This window comes from Acomys minous (assembly GCF_964271855.1).
Source record: "Acomys minous genome assembly, chromosome: 5".
Lineage (NCBI taxonomy): Eukaryota > Metazoa > Chordata > Mammalia > Rodentia > Muridae > Acomys > Acomys minous.
Window position 1 is genome coordinate 125,177,672 of NC_140494.1, and position 22,887 is coordinate 125,200,558.

At 41.5% G+C, this 22,887-nt stretch overlaps 1 protein-coding gene and 1 long non-coding RNA gene across 16 annotated transcripts in view; one reads left to right on the forward strand and one right to left on the reverse strand.

Annotated features, from left to right (window-relative positions):
- Positions 1-22,887, forward strand: part of CSNK1G1 (casein kinase 1 gamma 1) — a 116,495-nt gene that overhangs the window by 17,595 nt on the left and 76,013 nt on the right. For 12 of the 15 annotated variants that reach the window (XR_014779379.1, XR_014779380.1, XR_014779381.1 and 9 more), the window contains exons 2-3: positions 14,143-14,191; positions 21,839-22,233. Coding sequence is in view for 11 of the 15 variants with exons in the window: in XM_084782387.1 (XP_084638513.1) it covers positions 22,053-22,233 (181 nt within the window). In the remaining 4 variants the exon portion in view is untranslated. Of the gene's footprint in view, positions 1-14,142; positions 14,192-19,751; positions 19,839-21,838; positions 22,234-22,887 lie in introns of those variants that run through there. The other 3 variants (XM_084782395.1, XM_084782396.1, XM_084782392.1) reach the window with 3 other exon arrangements.
- On the reverse strand, positions 14,190-18,594 carry LOC311597882. Its single transcript, XR_014779386.1, has 3 exons — positions 18,357-18,594; positions 17,635-17,687; positions 14,190-14,318 (listed from the first exon to the last, which is right to left on the reverse strand). It is a non-coding gene; the product is annotated as an uncharacterized lncRNA (long non-coding RNA).

The following is a 22,887-nucleotide window of genomic DNA, read 5'->3' on the forward strand; positions in this document are numbered from 1 at the left end:
TGCATTCTCCTGCCTCCATCACACAGATGCATGTGTCTTTTCTCAGTAGCCTCCTGTGTTGTTTTGTTTTAATTAATATAATTATGTGTAGGTGTGTGTGTAGGGTGTGTGTGTGTGTGTGTGTGTGTGTGTGTGTGTGTGTGTGTACACATATATGTCCTCAGAGGCCATAAGAGGGTGTCAGATTCTCTGAAGCAGGTGGTACAGGTGGTTGTAGTAATGGTATTGCAGGTTCCTGGCAGTTTTTCCTTTTGCATCTTCTCAAACTAGTTTTTTATCCTATTTTTAGTTGGGGGCCATTTCTTTTCTTTTCTTTCCTTTTTTTTCTGAGACAGAGTTTCTCTCTGTAGCCTTGGCTGTCCTGGACTCTGCTTAATAGACCAGGCTGGCCTCGAACTCACAGCTACACTGAGTAATTTTTGATAGGCCACAAAGAGTGAGATGTATGTGACTTTAAAATAAAAACTGTCATGTGATACACTTTACAATGATTGTCCCTTTTCTTTTTAATTAAAAATTTTTTTCCAGACAGGGTTTCTCTGTGTGTAGCCTTGCCTGTTGTGGACTCCCTTTGTTTGTTTGGTTATGTTTGAGATGGGATTTCTCTGTGTAGCCCTGGCTGTCCTGGAACTCACTCTGTAGAACCAGGCTGGCCTCAAACTCAGAGATCTACCTGCCTCTGTTCCCGAGCAGGGATTAAAAGCATACACCACCACTGCCTGCCTACCATGATTCTTTCTTTCTTTCTTTCCCCTTTTCTAAAAAAATAAGATTTATTTATTATTTATATAGTGTACTGCCTGCATGTATGCCTGTAGGCCAGAAGAGGGCATCAGATCTCAGTGTAGGTGGTTGTGAGCCACCATGTGGATGCTGGGAATTGAGCTCAGGACCTTTGGAAGAGTAGTCAGTGCTCTTAACCTCTGCGCCATCTCTCCAGCCCCTACAATGATTATTTCTTAAGATTTCTATATCAATAGAAATTGATCCACCGCCTGAAATAGTAACAAAAGACATGTATTAAAGATGAAGTTAAGTAAGCCAGGCATGGTGGCACATGCTTTTAATCCCAGCACTGGGGAGGCAGAGGCAGGTGGATCTCTGTGAGTTCGAGGCCAGCCTGATCTACAAAGTGAGTCCAAGAGAGCCAAGGCTACACAAAGAAACCCTGTCTTGAAAAAAAAAAAAAGATGGAGTTAAGTTGCATATTTGTATGAAAAATTTTAACCAAGTGTAGAAAAGGAAGCTAGCTAGTTTAACATTGTGTTGTTACTTATTTTGTTGCATAAATAATAAAAATAATGAAAAAATTAAAGGAAAAAGAGAAATTTACTACTCTAATATAAGTTGCTTTTTCTGTTCTTCAATTTTATTTGTCTATATATACCAGAATTTATTAAAAGCCTGATTTTCTTTTCTTTTCTTTTTTTCCTGGTTTTTCGAGACAGGGTCTCTCTGTGTAACCTTGACTGCCTGGACTCACTTTGTAGACCAGGCTGACCTCAAACTTGCAGCGATCCGCCTGCCTCTGCCTCCCGAGTGCTGGGATTAAAGGTGTGCACCACTGTGCCCGGCTAAAAGTCTGATTTACAAAAATGGCATATTGAAAAAGTTTAGGGATCATAGAAAGGAATGGTAAATACCACAAATTAATACTTCCTGGTAGTTATTTGGTAAGTTAGAAAACATCTTAGAAATGAACTTTGCAAGTAATGAAAAAAGGAAAGAGTTTGAAATGGGAGTATAGATAGGGCATCATAATTTCCAAATTTCTACCATAATCTAGTGTAACATTTATTTTGTTAAGGATAGGTACAATTGCACAGGGCTTCTTTTGGTATAGTTCTGTAATCTAAGCATCTTGGAGGTGAAGGCAGGATGGTTGAATCTGAGGCCAAAGTTTGTTTTTTTAAAGGGGGCTGGAGCAATGAATGGTTCAGTGGTTAAGAGCACTTTCTGTTCTTGCAGAGGACTCAGGTTCAGCTCTCAGTATCACAATCATCTGTAACTCCAGTTTGGGGAGATCTGACACCCTTGGTACCTTAGTAGGTACCAGACACACTCATGGCTCACATCCATACAGGTAGACACAACACAAATGAGATTTAAAAAAAAACACTTTAAAACCAGGTGTGGTGGCGCACGCCTGTAATCCCAGCGCTCGGGAGGCAGAGGCAGGTGGATCGCTGTGAGTTTGAGGCCAGCCTGGTCTACGAAGTGAGTCCAGGACAATCAAGGCTATACAGAGAAACCCTGTCTCGAAACAACAACAAACATTTTTAAAAAGGGAGCTGGACGTGGTGGCAGCTGCCTTTAATCCCAGCACTTGGAGGCAGAGGCAGGCAGATATCTGAGTTCCAGGCCAGCCTGGTCTACAAAGTGAGTCCAGGATAGTCACAGTTACACAGAGAAACCCTGTCTAGAAAAAAAGAAAAAAAAAAAAGAGACAAAAGAATACTCAAACAAAGGGAGTCCAGGAGGGCAAGGCTACGCACAGAGAAACACGCACCTTCTGCCTTAGGGCATCTTCTGGTTCCAAATGACTTTTTTTTTTTTTAAGATATGTGAGTGGGATACAAGTGTGGAGGTGAATGCTTAGCAGTAGGGAGACTGAACCAGTATAAATTGAGGATCAGAGAACAACAGCCTGTGCAATCTAGTGAGTTTGAAGCCAGCTGACTATCAAGATTATGTCTGGAGGACTTAGAAGTCAACAAAAAGGAGCCTTGTATACATAATATAAAGAGAAATGCCAGAGGTAGACCTGCCTACTCTGTGCTTGCTGCAAAAAAAAAAACAAAAAAACAAAAAACAAAAACAAAAACAACAGGAAAAAATTAGCCTAACGAAGGGAAATGCCTTTTTCCTTTCAACCTTAGCTATGACTAGAGGGAGAAAGACATTTGCCCGGAGCTTTTATAGGACATTATTTGTGTTTTTTAAAAATCCTAGGCTGTCTCATGATTGTCACATGGTTCTCTCTGCTGTATGTAGTTTGTTTTATACATGTATAATAAAATAAAAGTATAAAAAAAGAGAAAGATTTGCTTAGAAGTGGTTTCAGGAGTAGGTACTTTATGTTGTTTATTGAATAAAAATAAAAAAATAAAAATGATTTACTTTGGGGAAAAAAAATCCTAGGCTAAGACTTGTTTCAAGTGAGTGGCCTTGGTGTTGTTTCTAGGGAAAGAGAAGTAAATCCCAGCCTTTGCTGGAATAGTCCCTGAAAGGTCTCAAAGAATTACCAGTCACTCCAGAGAATATTCCAGGGAACCTGTGCTTTTGTTTAAGTGACTTTAAAATGTTTGTAATTTTAAGAACACTTAATAACTCTTAGGCTAGAAAACAAGATGGAAGTTTAATAATGCTTAAACTGAATGATAATGACAATGGAACATCAAAATTTGTGGTGGTAAAGAATGTACTTTTAATCCTGAGTTCAAGGCCATCCTGGTCTACAGAGTGAGTTCCAAGACAACCAGGGCTGCACAGAGAAATTCTGTCTTGAAAAAACCAAAAGGATGTGCTTAGTATATTCAAGGCCCTGGCTTTTGTACCCATCACCAAAAGCCAAGCAAGCAAACAAATCAAAATATTGGAGCTACAGGTCAGTGGTTCTTGGCCATGGCACATAGTTGTGTTTTGTCAGTATTCTTTAGAAGCTTAAAAGAATATATTTTTCAGTACCCGAGAGCAGGGATAATTAAAAGGAACAGGGCCTCAGAAGTTCTGTTCTTGCTACTAATTTAATATTAGCACACATGGTCCTTGCACTTGGAAGCTTCCTCTAATTAGATGTCATTCTAGTTCTCTGATGGGACTAGCCCAGTGACTTTTAAGTTTGTTGTGTGCATCAGAATCCCTTGGGGAGTTTATTAAAGTTCCACTGTCAAGACTTTTCAGCTGAACTCTTCTTACACATGATCAAAAAATGTTCATTTTAAACAAAGTACCAGAAAGATGTTCATGCTTGTCCCCAGGGCCATGGTTTGAGAGCCTCCTTACTTAAGACCAGACACTCTTGACTACATTCTTTGTAATTGCTAATTATTTTTCCTGCAGTCTTCCTCCACCCTTTTTTGAGACAGAGTCTCAATGTGTAGCCCCGGTTTGTCCAGAACTTGCTCTATAGACCAGGCTGGCCTCAAAATTTACAGAGATCTGCCTGCCTTTGCCTTCTGAGTGCCAGGATTATGAGTGTATGTCATCACACCTTTAATTTTTGAAATGGGATCCGCTATGTAGCACTGGATGGGTTGGAACTCACTATATAGATCAAATTGGCCTCAAATCTGTGGGCTGTTTTCCTGCCTCTGGCTCTGAAGGGCTAGGGTTACAAGTCCAGCTTCTTTTCTTTCTTTCTTTTTTTCCCGTTTTCCTTTCTCTTGCTCCTCCTTTGTCTTTTCCTCCTCCTCCTCCTCTTCTTCCTCCTCCTCCTCTTCTTCTTCTTCTTTTTGATTTCATGTAGTTTTTGAGACAAGACCTTACTATGTAGTCTAGGCTGACCTTAACTCAGAGTTCCACTTGCCTCTACCTCCCAAGTACAGGGATTAAACCAGCCTCCTTCCTTATTTAACTTCTTTTTCCAGCTTTCTTCTTGGCACTGTTCTTAATCATCATGTTGTTAAATATCTCTTATCTGTGGCTCCTTACTATGTTCCCAAATACTTTGTGTTCTAATTATACCAAGTATTACTTATAAACCTTTAGGATGTCTACTATATAAAAGCATACACAGAAGAGAAAGTAGTACGCATGGTGAAAATATGAAGAATTTAGAAGTCTTTTTGATTTATTTGGTTAGCATATAAAGAAGTGGGTGTCACTGTTAACGTTTTACACATACATGTCATTGTACTTGTTTTTCTAACTGCCCTCCCCTGTCTTTCCCCTTTTCCTCTTACTGCTTCCACCCTAGTAGTGCTTCCTTCTCCGTTTCCTTTCATTGACTGTAGTGTATTAACCCCCTCTTCCCCTTCCCACTCTACCTGCAGATTTTTTTCTTTCATAGTCTCTTCTCCTTTACATGTCCAGCACTCAGGAGGCAGAGGCAGGCAGATCGCTGTGAGTTCGAGGCCAGCCTGGTCTACAAAGTGAATCTAGGACAGCCAAGATAACACAGAGAAACCCTGTCTCAAACAAACAAACAAACCCCCAAAAAGGTAGTGCTTGTTAAGTAAATTTCAATTAATTGAAAGTAGTCAGCCAGGCGCTGTAATGCACGCCTGTAATCCCAGCGCTGGAGAGGCAGAGGCAGGTGGATCTCTGCAAGTTTGAGGGCAGCCTGGTCGACAGAGCAAATCCAGGACAGCCAAGGCTACACAGAGAAACCCTGTTGATTAAACAAAACAAAGAAAGAAAGTAGTCAATTCAACCAAACATTGATTTTACTTGTTTGGACACAGTATTTGGCAGCGTACATACATAAGGCAGGCAGCAGCCTTCTATAGAGTTGAAGAAATCTGATTTGGTAGCTGGATAGGCCACAGTTGTGTGTAGTAGTAGATGCTATGTGAAGTAAGAATAATAATATTTATTCAGGCATCAGAAATCTAATCAGTGGTTGCTGTGTATTAAGGCCTTGTGTTGGTACTGGAGCCATAGCAACAAAACAAGCAAAATATGAGCCTACATGGAAGTTTATAAGTGTGTGGTGCATACATTTTATTTTCTCCTTAAGCTTCTCAAGTCAAATAGGTAGTGTAAGATAAGAAACATGAGAAGTAAGCTGTCTCTCCAAGTCCAGGGAGCTCACACTGTGGTCTAGGTTTCTCTGTAACCTTGGCTGTCCTGGACCAGGCTGGCTTTGAACTCACAGCGATACACCTGCCTCTGCCTCCCTGATTGCTGGGGTCAAAGATGTGAGCCACCACACCTGGCTCTAATTTGTCCCTGTCCTCAACTGTCCTTCCTGTGTCCTTCCTGTCCTCTAGTGGCTCCCTTCCCGTTTCCCAGGCAGTCCTCCCTCCTCTCTTCATCAATATTAAGATTATGAGACAAGGGGTTGCTTATCAAAGCTTACATTTTAAATCCTCAGTCATAAAGGAAGTACTAATGGAAAAAACATCTGGCCTTTGGGAGCTAGTTAATGATAAAGAAGTTTTTAAAAGCAAGCAATTAGCCGGGCATAGTGGTACATACCTTTAATCCTAGCGCTCAGGAGGCAGAGGCAGGCAGATCGCTGTGAGTTTGAGGCCAGCCTGGTCTACAAAGTGAGTTCAGGACAGCCAAGGCTACAAAGAGAAACCCTGTCTCGAAAAACAAAAACAAAACCAAAAAATAATAATAAAATAAAAATAAAAAGCAAGCAATTAAGTGCAGTGGCGCACGCCTTTAGCCTTTAATCGTAGGGGAGACAGAGGCAGTCGGATTTCTGTTAGTTTAAGGCCAGCCTGGTCTACAAGTCTAAGATAGCCAGGACTCTGTTACACGGAGAAGCCCTGTCTTGAAAAACAAAACAAACAAAAGCCAGCAATTATTTGGGAAAGTTGGTGTTTTTGGCTCCTTTGGGATTTTTTGTTATTGTTTTTTAAGACAGGATCTTACTTTGTACCCTAGCTGTCTTAGAATCTACTTTGTAGCTCAAGCTGGCCACAAACCTGTGAGGAATCTTTATTTTCCTTGAGTAGGTAAGGAGTGGTGGAAGGAAACCATCACTCAGAGAAAGTTATAGGGGTTTGATTTTGTTTTGTTTAAGACTTTTGGATCCCCTGGAGCTGGAGCTACAGGCTGTTGTGAGCTGCTCAGTGTGGATGCTGGGAACGGAATGCAGGCCCTTTCCAAGAACTGCATGTGCTCTTAATTGCTGAGCAGCCTGGAAAGTTAGTTTTTGTTATTTAGCATAACTTGGCTTGAAGAAAATGTTTAGGAAACAAAACAAAACAAACAAAAAAGAAAATGTTTAGGAACATAGACAATGAAAACTGTTATATCAGAATAGAAGTGACATTTCCTCTACAAGCCATTGTTGGTCTGCCCTTCTCACACAGAGTTTATCCTGAAGTGGCACATGGAAGTATTTGGAACAGAATTTCGTTTTCTTTGTAGGTTGTCTTAACTAAACAGTACTTACAAAAATAATCCACTGACCCGAATCTTTGTACTGATTCTTCATTGTGTATCATTAAAGAATTAAAAATAGGAACATTTTGGTGGCGGGCATGATGGACCTGTGATAACATGATCTTGGTGAGGTTTAACTATCACTCATAAATGGTTTCAGTAGTTCAGACCTGGCCAGTCTCATAACTTTGGGTTTAAATTAAAAGCACTTCTTTGGAGACTGGAGAGAACTTAGCAGTTAAGTGTTTACTGTTCTTGCAGAGAACCCAGGTTTGGTTCCCAGCACCCACATGCTGGCTCATAACTGCCTGTAACTCCTAGGGACTGCAGTGTTGGTTTTTTCTGGACTCAAGGGCTTTAGCATGGTACACATTAATTCTGGCAGGCAAAGATATACACATACATAAAACATATATATACACCACTTTCAAGTCTACTGAATATGATGCTCTTAGAAAATAGCATTCTTTTTGTTTTTTTTTTTGTTTTTTTTGTTTTTTTTTTGGTTTTTCAAGACAGGGTTTCTCTGTGTAGCTTTGACTGTCCTGGACTCGCTTTGTAGACCAGGCTGGCCTCGAACTCACAGCGATCCGCCTGCCTCTGCCTCCCGAGTGCTGGGATTAAAGGCGTGCGCCACCACGCCCGGCTTTCTTTCTTTCTTTCTTTCTTTTTTTTTTTAATAGTATTCTTGTTTGGCCTGATGACACATATTTGTGATCCCACTTGAGAAGTGGGAGGAAGAGGATCAGGAATTAAAGGTCATCCTTAGCTAGAGGCCAGCCTGCACTACATGAGAGACTCAGCTTTAAAAGAACAAAAACAATGGGGCTGCAGAGACAGCTCAGAGGTTAAGAGTACTGGCTGCTCTTGCAAAGGTCCTGAGTTCAATTCCGAGCAACCACATAGTGGCTCACAACCATCTATAAAATCTGCTGCCCTCTTTTGGCAGGTGGATTGTAAGTTCAAGGATACTTAATGAGAGGCCCTGAATTTGATCCCCAGTGCTAAACAAAAACAACAAAGCATTAAAATAAGCCTTAGAAAATCTTTTTCATCACTTGTAAGCAATCTTAAAGTATTTATTGGAAAATAATGAGCATTAAACAGATCATACAACATTCTCCTACGCAGAGATTGTAATTAAAACATCAGCATATTGGCTATAATGTCATAAGCATAATTAACACACACACACACACACACATACATGTTTTGGGTTTTTTGTTTGTTGGTTGGTTGGTTGGTTGGTTGGTTTTGGCTTTTCGAGACAGGGTCTCTCTGTGTAGCTCTGACTGTCCTTGAACCTACTCTGTAGACCAGGCTGTCCTCGAACTCACAGAGATCCACCTGCCTCTGCCTCCCGAGTGCTGGAATTGAAGGCGTGCGCCACCAAGCTCAGGAAGATCCCAGGATTCTAAACATCACCCGATTGCAGAAACTATTCGTAGCTGGCAAAACCACACTTTTGCAAGAGCTTGGGGCAAGTCATAGTCAGCTGCTTCGGACAGTCCAAAGCTGCCTCCATATGCCCACATTTGGGATTAAAACAAAAACATATTCTTATAATATTTCTGTTTTTGTTTTGTTTTGTTTAAAGAAACCAAACTTCCAGAATTGTCAGTACAACACAACTTTTAAAGTAGTTGTGACTCTAATTCTCCACAATTTTAATTTGTTATAGAAACTAAATTTGCCTCTTTTGATGTTGAGGCTGTACAATTTTTCTTGGTAAGCCATTAAGTATGAGAATAGTGCAGTTAATTTCCTGAAAGAACTTTCATGGAATAACCTATGTATTGCAAAGTCAGCAAATGGATCTTAAGGATCAACTGAAGAAACTGAGTGAGGTTCATTTATAGTCCTAGACCACAAGAGTATGTGGTGTCTTAGGGCAGTGATACACTTGTCTTCTTGCAGGGTTTTATGATCAGTAATGTGTTTTTAAGGCATAGCTGTGTAAGCCAGACTGTTGAGACAGGCTGTCAGATGCCCTTTCCCAATGCTGTTCAGCTTAAGCATCATGTTTTCCTTATCTGTGACATGAGAAAGATGGTGGGTTGTGGAAGGATTTAATTACTGTCCTTAAAGCATTTAAGTCTAATGGCATAGAAGGACCAATATGTATGCCTCTTTGTATAAAAATACATATTTTACTTTTATTTTGAGTCAAGGTCTTATGTAACTCCACCCTCACTATGTAGCTAAGGACGACTGACTTTTAACTCCTATCTCTCTTGCTCCCACTTTTCCAAGTGCTAGGATTACAGGTTTGTACTAAAGCTAGCCTTGGTTTTGAGTTTTTGAAATAGGATCGCGTTATGTAGCCCACACTAGCCTCAGACTCCTGATCCTCCTGGTTCCTGCAGAGACTATAGTCATGTGCCACCATGCCTAGCTTTGACCTGAGAGATTTTAGATACTGCTGTTCTACAGTGTGACACGTATCTATGTCTTTATCTCTATGGAGGCCAGAAATAGACAGACTTGATGTACAGCCCTGCTGCCTTTGCTTCAGCATTCAGAGTGTTGGGGTTACAGGTGTGTGCAGCCACCTCAGCAAATGTCTATAGATTCTAAGCTGCTCAACTAGTTTTGCAGAAGAAAAGAAATATGGTATATTTATTTTAAATGTTCTTAATTTTTTTTCATTTTATTAGTTCAAAAGTATGTATAATTTGATACAATCAAATGTGACAAATTTGCTGGGTGTGCTGGGGAGGCAGAGGCAGGTGGATCGCTTTGAGTTTGAGGCCAGCCTGGTCTACAAAGGGAGTCCAGGACAGCCAGGGCTACACAGAAAAACCCTGTCTCAAAAACAAACAAACAAAAAATAAAACCAAAAAACCAAGCCAAACCAAAACCAAACCATACAAACAAAAAATATGACAAAATTGATAAAGTTTATATAATTTAACAGAGCAATTGAACCTGGATGCATCTGTATTTATGCAAAGTAAATTGTTCTCCAGAAAAGATGATGTTAAAAATACAGTTATGCCTGTTGGCCCTCTAGCTACCACCCTTCCTTCCTTCCTTCCTTCCTTCCTTCCTTTCTTGTTTAATTTTCTTGAGACAGTATCTGACTGTCCTAGAATTCGTTATGTAGACCAGGCTAGCCTCAACCACCCCAGCTCGTAACTCTTTCCTAAAATAATGGATTAACAAATAATAATTCTAAAGCTAGCAAAGAAAATTTCATTGGAGAATGAAAATCAAATTACAGCTCCAACTTTATGTCACAAGTTTCAGCACATCTTTATGTTACAGTGGCACTTGGAATTATTCTTTTTTTTTTTTCTTAAAGATTTCTTTATGCATGATGTATACAACATTTTACCTGCATGGATCCCTGTGTTGGCCATAAGAGGGCACCAGATCTCATTATAGATGGTTGTGAGTCACCATGTGGTTAATGGGAATTGAACTCAGGACCTCTGGAAAGGCTGTCAGTGCTCCCAAACTCTAAGCCATCTCTCCAGCCCAGAACTATTCTTTCGAAGAGTGTCATACACTGTTGTTGGGACCTTATGCAATCTGACAATCCCTACTAATGTATTGCAGGGAAAATATTTTGGTAGCGGATTCATCAAGGAAACTATTATTGTTGTTGTTGTTACTAGTTTTTAGTTTTAGTTTTTCAAGACAGGGTTTTTCTTGTAGTCCTGGCTGTCCTGGACTCACTTGATAGACCAGGCTGGCCTCCAACTCACAGAGACCTGACTGCCCCTGCCTCCCACATAGCTGGGATTACAGATGTCTACCACCACACCTCGATGTTGAATGATTATTAATATTTAATATTGATTCATATTATTAGTAATGCAGCAGTTATTATAGACCAGCTGTTTTCCTGGTTTTATTATTTTTTTAAAGATTTATTTATTTATTGTTACGTATACAGTGCTCTGTCTGCATGTACACCTGCAGGCCAGAAGAGGGTATAAAATCTTATTATAGATGGTTGTGAGCCACCATGTAGTTTCTGGAATTGAACTCAGGACGTTTGGAAGAGCAAGCAGTGCTCTTAACCTCTGAGCCATCTCTCCAGCCCTCTACTTGCCTTTTAATCATCTCCTATGTCCGATTCATTTCTCCTGATGTTTCCTGGTCCTTTCCTCGTTATAAAAGTAACTTTTATTCTCCTGGCTCAGTTGTTGTCTGAGAGGTTTACTGCCTCCTTCTGCTAACCTAGGCCTAGTCCTGGAAGCTTCTAGCCTCTGTACAATCTAACCTAAGCCTAGAATGTTTTCAGCCTCTGCTTAATAAGTTCACTCTTTTTTAAATATTTTATTTAATTTTAATCTATGTGCATTGGTGTGAGGGTGTCAGATTTTGGAGTTACAGACAGTTGTGAGCTGCCATGTAGGTGCTGGGAATTGAACCTGGGTCTTTTGGAAGAGCAGGCAGTGCTCTTAACCACTGAGCCATCTCCCTAGCCCCAATAAGTTCACTCTTGTTCTTTCTGTGCTCTGGGCTGGCTGGTTCAACTCAGTTCTTCTGGCTTAAACTCTTCTCCCAGATGACTAATTTAATCTGGCTTCTCTCTTGGCCTGAAATTGCTCTGCTTGGCCTCAAACTAACTCAGCAATCTGCTCTAATCTTCTGGCCTTTTCTCATTTTTCTGGCCTGTTCTGTCTTCACCTGTTTTCTCTCTCTCTGCAACCCTCTTTTATTGTCCCGTGAAAACTGCCTCCTCTCTCTGTGAAACTACCTCTTAAGTAGCTTCCCTTTCCTCTTCTCGTGAGAGTTGGACATATCTTATTTTGTCATATCTTCTCTGATTTGTCACCTTTTCTGCCACTTGAGTAGACATGACTTTCAGACATGGGTGCTTCCTCTACAGATGTTCTTTACCTTCACTTGGGATTTAAGCTTTTCTTTACCTGGTACTTGCTCTATTCTAGGCTGGTTTTTAACTCCGATCTGTTTGCCTCTGTCTCCTGGATTAAAAGCCTGTTTGTGTTCCAGCCAGATCACATAGACCTAGAAGGCCTTTGGATGTGATCTCTTGCCAGAACAGTCAAGCTCTAAGTCAACATTCCTCTGCACCGTGTGTCTCCATCTCCTACTTCCTCTCTTTCTCTTCTCCTTGCTGGACCTGGGCATACCACCCTATTTCTGTGCTGCCCAGCATTTTATTGGCACAACAGAGAACAAATGGTGGACGTGTTTACACAGACTTGAGACAGGAGACACTTGGTACAAACATCACAATGCAATGTCTGGATTGAAACCAAGCGATGGGGTAGAGAAATCAGCATTTGAATGAACAAAGGTAGACTGTACACAGCCCACAAAAACATCATGCCAACACTAATATTTATTAATATTAACTTGTTTTTTTTGGGGGGGTGGGGGGCACAGCATCTCACTATGTACCTAGCTGGCCTGAAGCTTGTTATGTGTACCAGGTTGACCTCAAACTGCCAAGTGCCTACCTTCTTTGCAAACACTGGGATCAAATGCACATGCTACCATGTCCAACTGTAAAAGTACATATTTTCCTCATCTTTGTTAAAAATCTCCCAATATTACAGGGATCATACTTTACATTGACAAGTCATCACCAACTTATGCTGACAAGATTTACAAGATTTAAAGGTGAGGTCCAAAGGCAGGACGCTGGCAGGTGTTCAGTGCTGAAGAGCACTTGCTACTCTTCTAGAGGATGCCTGAGTTGGCTTCCCAGCACCTCCACGGTGCTTCTCCACTGTCTCTAGCTCTGATTCTAGGAGATCAGACACCTTCCTCTGGCCGCTGCAGGCACCAGGCACAATACTCACTCAAATAAAGTAAAGATACTTTTTAAAGCCAGGAGAAAGAAGAGCACTGACATCAAATCTTTCAGCTCAGGATGAGCAAACCAACTAGAAAAGCTGGTAAAGGTATTTATCCAGTGAAATAAATTCAAGAGCTGGGTGTGGAGGTGCACACCTGTATTCTCAGGACTCGGGAGACTGAAGCACGAGGATTTCTGTGAGATTGAGGCCAGCTTGCACTGCATAGTAAGTCTTGGTCTAAAAAAGGATAAAAGAGCAATGTATGGTGACCCACATCTTTAATCTTAGCACTTGGGAAGCAGAGGCAGATCTGTGAGTTTGAGGGCAGCCTGGTCTACAGAATGAGTTCCAGAACAGCCAAGGATACATAGAGAATACTCTGTCTCAAAAAGAAAAGGGAAAAAAAAAAAAGAAAAGAAAAGAAAAGAAAGAAAGAAAGAAAGAAAAAAGAAAAGTTTCAAGTGCTGTGGATGTAGCTCAGTAAGTAGTACAGTGCTTGAATAGCACAAGCGAAAGTTCTTGGTTCAGTGTTCACTTCCGGGGTCTTTACAAATAATTCCTAAGTCTGATGAAATGGCTCAGCAGGTAAAGGCCCTTGGCCATTTGAGTTCAATATCCAGAAACACTGTAAAGGTAAATGAAGAGAACCAAATCCATGAAGTTGTCCTGCGACCTCCGCACATGCATCATGTACAAACATGCAATGATAATAAATTACAAAAGCTTCAGCAGAAGCCATTTGCTCTAATTGTGAACCAAGTATAGGGCACTTAAGAGCTCTGCGTTTGAAAGTTATCTCTATGCTAGGGATGCCATTTGTTACCTGTTACGTGGGGGAGGCGTATTTTGAAACCTAGGCTAGATTCCCAACTCACTGTCTCACTTAGGATAACTGAACTTCCTACCCCTATGTACCAAGTACTGGGATTACAGATGTATACCGCCATAGCCATTTTAAATTCAGTTTATGGGGTTCAACCCAGTGTCTCATGTGTGCTAGAAAAACACTGCACTTACTGAGTGACTGCACCCTCTACCCTTGTCCTGTATATAGGTGGATCATGTAGTAGGTGAAATGTTTCTCAACAAATCAAATTTTAAGGATAGAAATATAATCTCATAAAGAAATTTTGCCATAAAGGAGTATATTTTAAGTACACTATTCAAATAATGGGGCGTTTTTAGTATGGGAAACAGGAAAAACTAAGTTCCTCAAGGGAGGGAGGATTAGTGTCCTACCAAGCACTTTGTGAATATGTTTTAAAGACACTCCACATGTATTTGTTTTTTGTTGTTTCAGGAGGACAGATGTGAGACCAGTGCACTTTTGACTCAATGGGGCTTAATGGGTAAGTGAGTGGGAAGAATCCTTTGTTGTTGTAGCAGCAGGAAGAGAAAGCTGAAGCTTTGCGTTCTTTTGCAAGATTGGCGTGTCTGATTCAGTAGTGACTGTATCTTCTCTGTTCCCAGTGTCCTCTATGAAAAGAAATAATTTCTCTTTTAGAAAATCAGGCACATTAAGGTTGAACCTACTGAAGAGGTAATATAGTACCTGGAGCCACAATTATTTAAAAAACAATGTAAATGCCTCTTATAAGTTGATATCCCTTTAAGTATAAATGCCATTTTATGCTTAAATAGCCTCTTACTGCTTTCAATGATTTTTAAAATATTGCATAATAGGGGCTGGAGAGATGGCTCAGTGGCTAAGAGCACTGTCTGCTTGAGTTCAATTTCCAGCAACCACATGGTGGCTCAAAACCATCTATAATGTGATCTGATGCCCTCTTCTGTCATACATACAAATAGAACACTCACATAAATAAATAAATAAATAAATAAGAAAATATTGAATAATAGACTCCTGCTAACTCTTCACCCTGTTGATTATGATGCCCTACTTTATTGGTCTTTTTTTTTTTTTAAACCAAAGCCTTTCATTTATAGGCAGGTATTGCCTGTATCTGGATGCTCTGTCTCTAGTTCTTGACAAAGCTACTGTTATTCAGGACATTATTAAAAGTGGTAACTTAGCAGGGCTCACTAGAGGCCTTAGCATCCTCAATCTGAGCTTGTGCTGTGTGTGGGTCAGACCCAGAGCTTTGTGACTTGCTAGGCATGCTGTTGAGTGGTAGTAACTGTAGCATCTCTTAACCTTCTTTAGACTTAAGTGCCTTATTTCACCAACTCTTATTCAATATATACCATGACCCCAATGTTTGTTGTTCTTTCATTTGTGCATTCATTTGTGGTTCCCCTTCTATATTCTAAGCTCTAAGAACAGAACAGCTGTAAATGTGAGTTCACTGTTACACATTCTTACACATACTTTAAAATTAATTATTTTTTTTTAACAAAAACAGAATGCTTTGTGTAAATGTAGGTACTTGTCATTTTCTTTTTGGCATCTAAAACATGTCAAATGCCCCAAGTAAGTGCTGCTATTCTGTAGAAGCCGCACGAGAAAATGCAGTGCATGTGTATGCATTGTTTTCTTCTAGAAGCAGTTCTTCAGCTGGGTATGGTATCTTCTTACACCTGGAATCCCAGCCCTTAGATCCAGCCAAGGCATGAAGATTGCTGTGTGTGTGTCTGAGGGCAGCCTGAGCTACAAGGCATGAAGATTGCTGTGTGTGTGTCTGAGGGCAGCCTGAGCTACAAGGCATGAAGATTGCTGTGTGTGTGTCTGAGGGCAGCCTGAGCTACAAGGCATGAAGATTGCTGTGTGTGTGTCTGAGGGCAGCCTGAGCTACAAGGCATGAAGATTGCTGTGTGTGTGTCTGAGGGCAGCCTGAGCTACATAGTTTTAGGTCAGCTTGGGTTACACTGAGAGATTGTCACAAAAATCAGAACAAAACAAACAAACAAGGAGAGCTTGCACGATGGTTTTAAGTTGTGAGAGCCAGAAGAAAACATCTCTAAGACAGAGTAAAGGACGTGTTTATGTGGGGCTTGTGGGAGAGACGATGGTAGGTAGGAAACGGCGACCAGGAGATGGGGATGTCGCGGCATGTCTTGGTAATTGGAAGAAGGTGGTCACAGGTGGGAGGGGGCTCAGCGAGGCTTATTAAATAATTTGCCTTAGGCTCCTCATTGAGATGAGAAGAAGGTAAATAGTTTTATAGACCTGTTTTGTTAGTTTGGTAGTAGAAAATTGGGGAATTTTCACAATTTAAAAAAGTTGTAGGCTGGAGAGATGGCTCAGCAGTTAAGAGCACTGGCTGCTCTTCCAGAGGATCTGAGTTCAATTCCCAGCACCCACATGGCCGCTCACAACCGTCTGTAATTCCTGTTTCAGGGGATTCAGTACCCTCATACAAACATACATGCAGATGAAACACCAATGTCATAAAAATAAAAATAAATAATTTCTTTTAAGTTGTGTATATGGCTCGGGAGGCAGAGGCAGGCAGATTGATGTGAGTTCGAGGCCAGCCTGGTCTACAAAGCAAATTCAGGACAGCCAAGGCTAACACAGAGAAACTCTGTCTCAAAAAAAAGTTGCATACATCTCTGTGCGTGGTGTATGTTTGTGTGGGACGCATGTATATGTTTGCACATGTTCCCGTGTGTTTGGAGGCCTGAGTCTGACATCACAAGTCTCTCTTGATGGCTGTTACCCGTATTCATTGAGGCAGGATCTCGCAATTGAGCTTACAGCTTTCCTTGCTGGCTAGTCTCTAGCTATCCAACCTACACTTAGGACCTCTGTCTTCAGGCCTGCCGAGCGCTGGAGTTCAGGCTGTATGCACACCTGCCACTTACACGGGTGCTGTGAATTGGAACTCGTGGCTCCATTCTTTGGGACAAGCACTTTATCTACTTTATCTTCCCAGTCTCTTCATCTCAGAATTTGTTCTCTGTTTGCTGACAAAATTTTAAAAAATCGTGTGTGTGTTCTTGCATACACGCATATGCACACACATGCACACACATGGGCATATGAGGCCAAAATAGCATATTGAATTACCTAGAGCTGGAGTTACAGGTAGTTATGAGTTACTCAGTGTGAGTGCTGGAACAAAACTCAGGTCTTCTGCATCAGTAGCAAAAGCTCTCAACACAGATCTATCTTTCTAGCCCAAGACAACCATTTTCATTGCTGAAGTGGTTCCTCTTGCTTAAGATTGTTTATAATGAGGCCAGGGCACGATGACTCATACTTGCAATCCTAGTACTTGGGAGGCTGAGGGCAGGGGAGTTGCTGTGGGTCCCAGGCCAGCCTGTGCTGCATAATGAGTTCTAGGCAGGCTGGAATACTAACAAGACCCTGTGTCAAAAAATAAAATTTTAAATGTTTAATTTTTTAAACATTATTTTATGTGTATGAGTGTTTTGGGCGCATGTGTGCCTAGAGGCCAGAAGAGGGAGGCAGCTTGCCAAGAATTGGAGTTACAAATGGTTGTGAGCAGCCTTGTGGGTACTGAGAAGTGAACCTGAGTCCTCTGGAAGAACAGTCAGTGATCTGTTTGTTTGTTTGCTTGTTTTTCTAGGCAGGGTTTCTTCGTGTATCCCTGGCTGTTCTGGACCTTACTTTGTAGACCAGGCTGGCCTCGAACTCACAGAGATCCGCCTGCCGCTGCCTCTTGAGTGCTGGGATGTTGGATGTCCTGGGGCTGGAGTTATAGGTGGTTGTAAGCCAACTGCCATGGGCACTGGGAGCCAAACTTGGCCTCAGAATAACGATGTATCATGCTCTTAACTGCTGAGTCATCTCTCTAGTCCATTTTCCTTGCTTTAAAGACAGCTCTTTTATAAATATATTTTGGCACTAGACAGTGGTGGCACATACCTTTAATCTCAGCATAGCTAGGACAGCCAGGGTTACACAGAAAAATCCTGCCTCTAAAAACAAAACAAACAAACAAATATTAGCGCTTATCAAGCTTGATAAGTTCTTAGGTTTATTATATTTTTACTATTTTTGTTTTAGCCTTTTGTTTGTAGTTAAATTGTTGTATAATATTTGTGTTTAGTTCTTGAGACAGCATCTTATTGCCCAAACTGGCTTCAAACTTTCTACGTATCAAGACTGGCTTTACTGATCCTTCTACCTGTACCTCCCAAGTAGAGGGGTTACGTGTGTCCTGCCTTGCTTTCTTTTTTTTATTTTATTTTTTTTCCCCTGAGACAGCATTTCTCTGTGTAGCCTTGGCTATCCTGGAACTCATTAGGTAGACCAGGCTGGCCTCAAACTCACAGCGATCCACCTGACTATGCCTCCCAAGTGCTGGATTAAAGGTATGTGCCACCACACCCGGCTAAAACTAACTTTCTGATGTGACTGTAAAGGTTTAAATAAATGTGTTCAATATAATGTGTGTCATATTTATTAAATAATAAATGACTGATGATTTATTCAGTAGGAAAATAGAAGCCTGTTTCCTGCACTTATATAATTTCTCTTCTCTCCCTTTTCTGGTAAGAATAAAAGACATGTCACCTGAAAAGGTGTAGAGATTCTCTCACCAACACTAAGCAATTAATTCTGCAGAGGTAAACTTGGTGTCCTACCTCGGGTCTGATACTGTCAACCTTGAAAGGCATCAGATCCTATGAAGAAAAGTCCTTAAAATTGTCCTTCCCCAGAGTTGAGGTTCCCCTTCTAAGTCTGGGTGTTTTGCTTGTGGTTCTGACCAGCTGGCCATTAATAGCTCCCTTCTCCTCACTTCTGGATTCATTTGTTTTGAGTGGCTCACAGAATTCAGGGAAACATAACTGATTATCAAGGATGTCACGAAGGGTTCAGGCGAAGAGGTGCTTGCGGTTGGGAGTATAGGTTCCCATGCCTTTTCTGAGGATCGTCAGTGACTACAGGGACCTGTCCTTGTGGGTTGTTATGGAGACTTTATTGCATAGTCATGATTGAGGCATGGGGAAATATGACTGGACAAAAAGGAGCATGATCTCGTCCCAATAGTGGGAAAACCCAGTGAGGCTTCCTGTTCCTATTCCTCTGGAACTCTCTATAGCACTCACCCTCCTCTGGGTAGGAGACCACTCTCGTGGATTGTGGTTCGAAGGGTGGTGATCTTAGCATCTACGGTCTGACAAGTTAGAGCCGAGAGTTTTCTTATGGTCATTTTCAAAGCAGGGAAAATGAGAGTATATTTTGGTTTGCGTGACTTGCCTTGTGGGAGGAAAATTTGTCATTTCTGTGGTCTGCTTTGGGGAGAAGAGGGGGGCGATAAAGGTGAGGGAACTATGACGGTGTGAGTAGACGTGGGCAGATCCAAAGTGTGCCACAGTTCACAACGACATACGTGTGTTATAAAATGATCTTACTGTCAACTTCTGTGTTGGGCTCAGTTGTTTTGTTTTCGTTTTGTTGTTGTTGCTGTTATTTGTTTTTGGTTTTTTGAGACAGGGTTTCTCTGTGTAGCCTTGGCTGTCCTGAAGTCACTTTGTAGACCAGGCTGGCTTCAAACTGACAGCTATCTGCCTGCCTCTAAGTGCTGGGATTAGAGTCATGCACCCCCGGCTGGGACTCAGTTTTTATGTGAGGCACTTGGAGAATTCTAATAGGGATGAAGTTTAAGATGTTTGTTTGTTTTTAAAGACAAAAGCCGGATGTGGTGGCGCACACCTGTAGCACTCCTTTTAAACTCTTCTTTACTTGGGGTGTTTGAGCCTCAGCCTCTCTTCCAACCTCCCAAGCCTACGTAGGAGAAAGGTTAGTGGGGAGAGAGGGCCCCTTACTTTTCTGGGCTGTTTAGGGTCAATTGTGTTCTTTTGGGCTATACCCAGTCTCTGTCAACAGCAGGCACAGCCAGCATCTCCTCCAAGCTGCTGTGCCCCAAAGTGTTTCTCTCCATCTGTCTGCTCCAAACTGTCCATTTCTGGTCTCTTCAAACTGCTACACACCACATGCCACCCACACTCTCTCTGTGCTCTTATTTATATCCTCAGAGCCCTAGACCACGCCCCTCTCCCTGCTGCAGAAGGAAGGCCATTACCAGCTGGCAAAAGTCACACCTCTCACAAGACAATTAACAGGTATTGACCAGCTAAAACTCAAACTGAAAGCCCACACTTGGGATTAGAACAAAAACATATTTTATTTAAATAACACAACTGAGTTTACAAAGAACCCAAAACTTCCCTTATACACACCTTTAATCCCAGCACTTTGGAGACAGAGACAGGTGGATCTCTGTGAGTTAGAGCCCAGCCTGGTCTACAAAGCAAGTCTAGGACAGGCAGGACCAGAAAAGAAACCCTGTCTTGAAAAACCAAAAAAAATAAATAAATAAATAAATAAATTTTTTTTTTTAGTTGTATGGCTTTCTTTTCTTTTCTTCTTTGGTTTTTCTCTGGATAGCCTTGGCTATGCTGGATCTAGATTTGTAGACCAGGCTAGTCTCAAACTCACAGAGATCTCCCTTCCTCTGCCTCCCAAGTGCTAGGATTAAAGGTAGGCAACACAATGCTCAGTTTATGGCTTTCTTTTCTTTTTGGGGGAGGGGGTTTGAGACAGGTTTTCTCTGTGTAGCCTTGGCCGTCCTGGCTGGCCTCGAACTCACAGCGATCTGCCTGCCTCTGCCTCCTGAGTGCTGGGATTAAAGGCATGCGCCACCAAGCCCAGCACTATGGTTTTATTTTCAATTTGGGTTTCTACTCATAATAAAAATAAATAATTCAGGCTGGAGAGATGGCTCAGTGGTTAAGGGCACCCACTGCTTTTCCTAAGGTCCTGAGTTCAATTCTCAGCATCCACATGGTAGCTCACGCTGTCTGATGCAGTCTTCTGGTATGCAGCTGTACATGCAGACAAGTACATAAAATAAGTAAATAACTCTTTAAAAATTCAAAAGATTATAATAAATAATTTATATTTTGGTTTGTTTGATTTTTGAGACAGGGTTTCTCTGTAGCCTTAGCTGCCCTGGACTAACTTTGTAGACCAGGCTGGCCTCGAACTCACAGTGATCCTCCTGCCTCTGCCTCCTGAGTGCTGGCATTAAAGGTGTGCACCACCATGTCCAACCTAATACTTTTTCTAAGTGCAGGAAATCTTTGCCTCCTTCTGTCCTTTTCTCTTCTCTTTTCTCCCCTCTGCTCCCTTTCTTTCTGTCAACAGGATCTCTGTCCTGGGAATCACTCTGTAGACCAGGTGGCACTCAGGACCAGAGAGATTTGCCTGCTTCTGTCCTCCCAAGTGTTGGGATTAGACTTGAGCCACCATTTCTGAGTCATTTTCCTCATTTATTTAGTTTTTGTTGTTTGTTTATTTGTTTTTGAGACAGGGTTTCTCTATGTAGCCTTGGCTGTCCTGGACTCACTTTGTAGACCAGGCTGGCCTTGAACTCACGGCTATCCACCTGCCTCTGCCTCCCCGGGTTCTGGGATTACAGGCGTGTGCCACCGCGCCCGCCTCATTTCTCTCTTTTAAAGCAGTGTTGGGGTCTTATGAACTATAATATCTGCATAAACATAATGGTTCGGAGAGACACTTGGTGAGAAACACCACCAGAAAGGATAAATGTGGGCTTCTGAGTGACAGTTTGTATGTTTTGAATTGTATGATTGCTGCCAGTGCTTGGTAAATGTGAGTAGAGAGAAGAAAAACACTAAATAGCCTCATTTCTAGTAAGTTATAGAGAAAATTTATGAGCTATGCTTTGAATTGAAGTGTCTACAGTTTAACTTAGCATTAACCCTTTCTGCTGAATACCCTGTTACAGTGATTTAAGAAAACAGCTTAGCAAATATTTTTCTTTTTGGCTACATAGACATCACTAAGAGAAATGTTTCATGTTAAATACTTAATGTGTGCTCCCTTAGCTTCCTAGTTTGCAGCTTACTTAGCTTGTCTTAACTTACAGGTATCTAAACTAGATGGCTAACATGTTGAAAAATATAAAGCCAAAACCTGTTTCAGGGAGCTCTGAGGATCACTGCGCTCATCAGTGGATAGGATCCATTCTAGTTAGTAACTTCCTTAGTTTGCTTTAAGGCTTTATTTTTTAACTGTATTTTTCTTGATTTTTATCCAGGTTACGCAATGTCCTCCTCTGCTTGAGACCTGCAGACTACAAGTTCTTCAAGAACTGATGGGTGGCTTTTCATCTTCTGGAAGTACATTAGAAGCATGAATATGGTGCCAAAACTCCTCCTCCTCCTCTGACTGTGGTTGATTTGGACATACCTCTGTGTTACAGAGAAGTGTGCGCACTGAGGTCACTCGTTCAGAGACTGCCGTGTAGGATCATGGACCATTCTAACAGGGAAAAGGATGACAGACAACGGACAACTAAAACCATGGCCCAGAGGAACACACACTGTTCCCGACCGTCTGGCACATCAGCGTCCTCTGGGGTCCTCATGGTGGGGCCCAACTTCAGGGTCGGCAAGAAGATAGGGTGTGGGAACTTCGGAGAGCTCAGATTAGGTAAGAGCGTGGTTATGCCTGTGGCTTCTTCTAACAACGGTGGCAGCTGCTGTGCTCCTTGGTGTGTTTCAAGATAAGCAAGTGGCGCTTTATTGGGCTTTTAAGTAGGACTTACTGGCCTAAGAAATAAGAATTTTGCAAAGAGGCTATTGTTATTATCAATCATGATGCTATTATCCAAGACATCCCTTTTCTTTCTTTAAAAAATATTTTAAAATAATTTATTTCTTTTTTATGTGCATTGGTGTTTTGCCTTCGTGTACATATGTGTGAGGGTGCCGATCCCCTGGAACTGGAGTTACAGACAGTTGTAAGCTGTAGGTGCTGGAACTTGGATCCGGATCCTCTAAAAGAGCAGTCAGTTCTCTTAACCACTGAGCCATCTTCCAGCCCCTGCTTCCCTTTCTTTATGTTGACAAGATTATCTATTTATTTATTATTTTTGTTTTGCTTTGTTTTTTGAGACAGGGTTTCTCTGTATAATAGCCTTGACTGTCCTGGACTCACTTTGTAGACCAGGCTGGCCTCAAACTCACAGCAATTCACCTGCCTCTGCCTTCCAAGGATGCACCACCATACCCGGCTTAAGATTTTTAATTTTTCACCAATTTAGAGTATGTCTTGATTAATGCTTTAAATTATTATTATTATTAT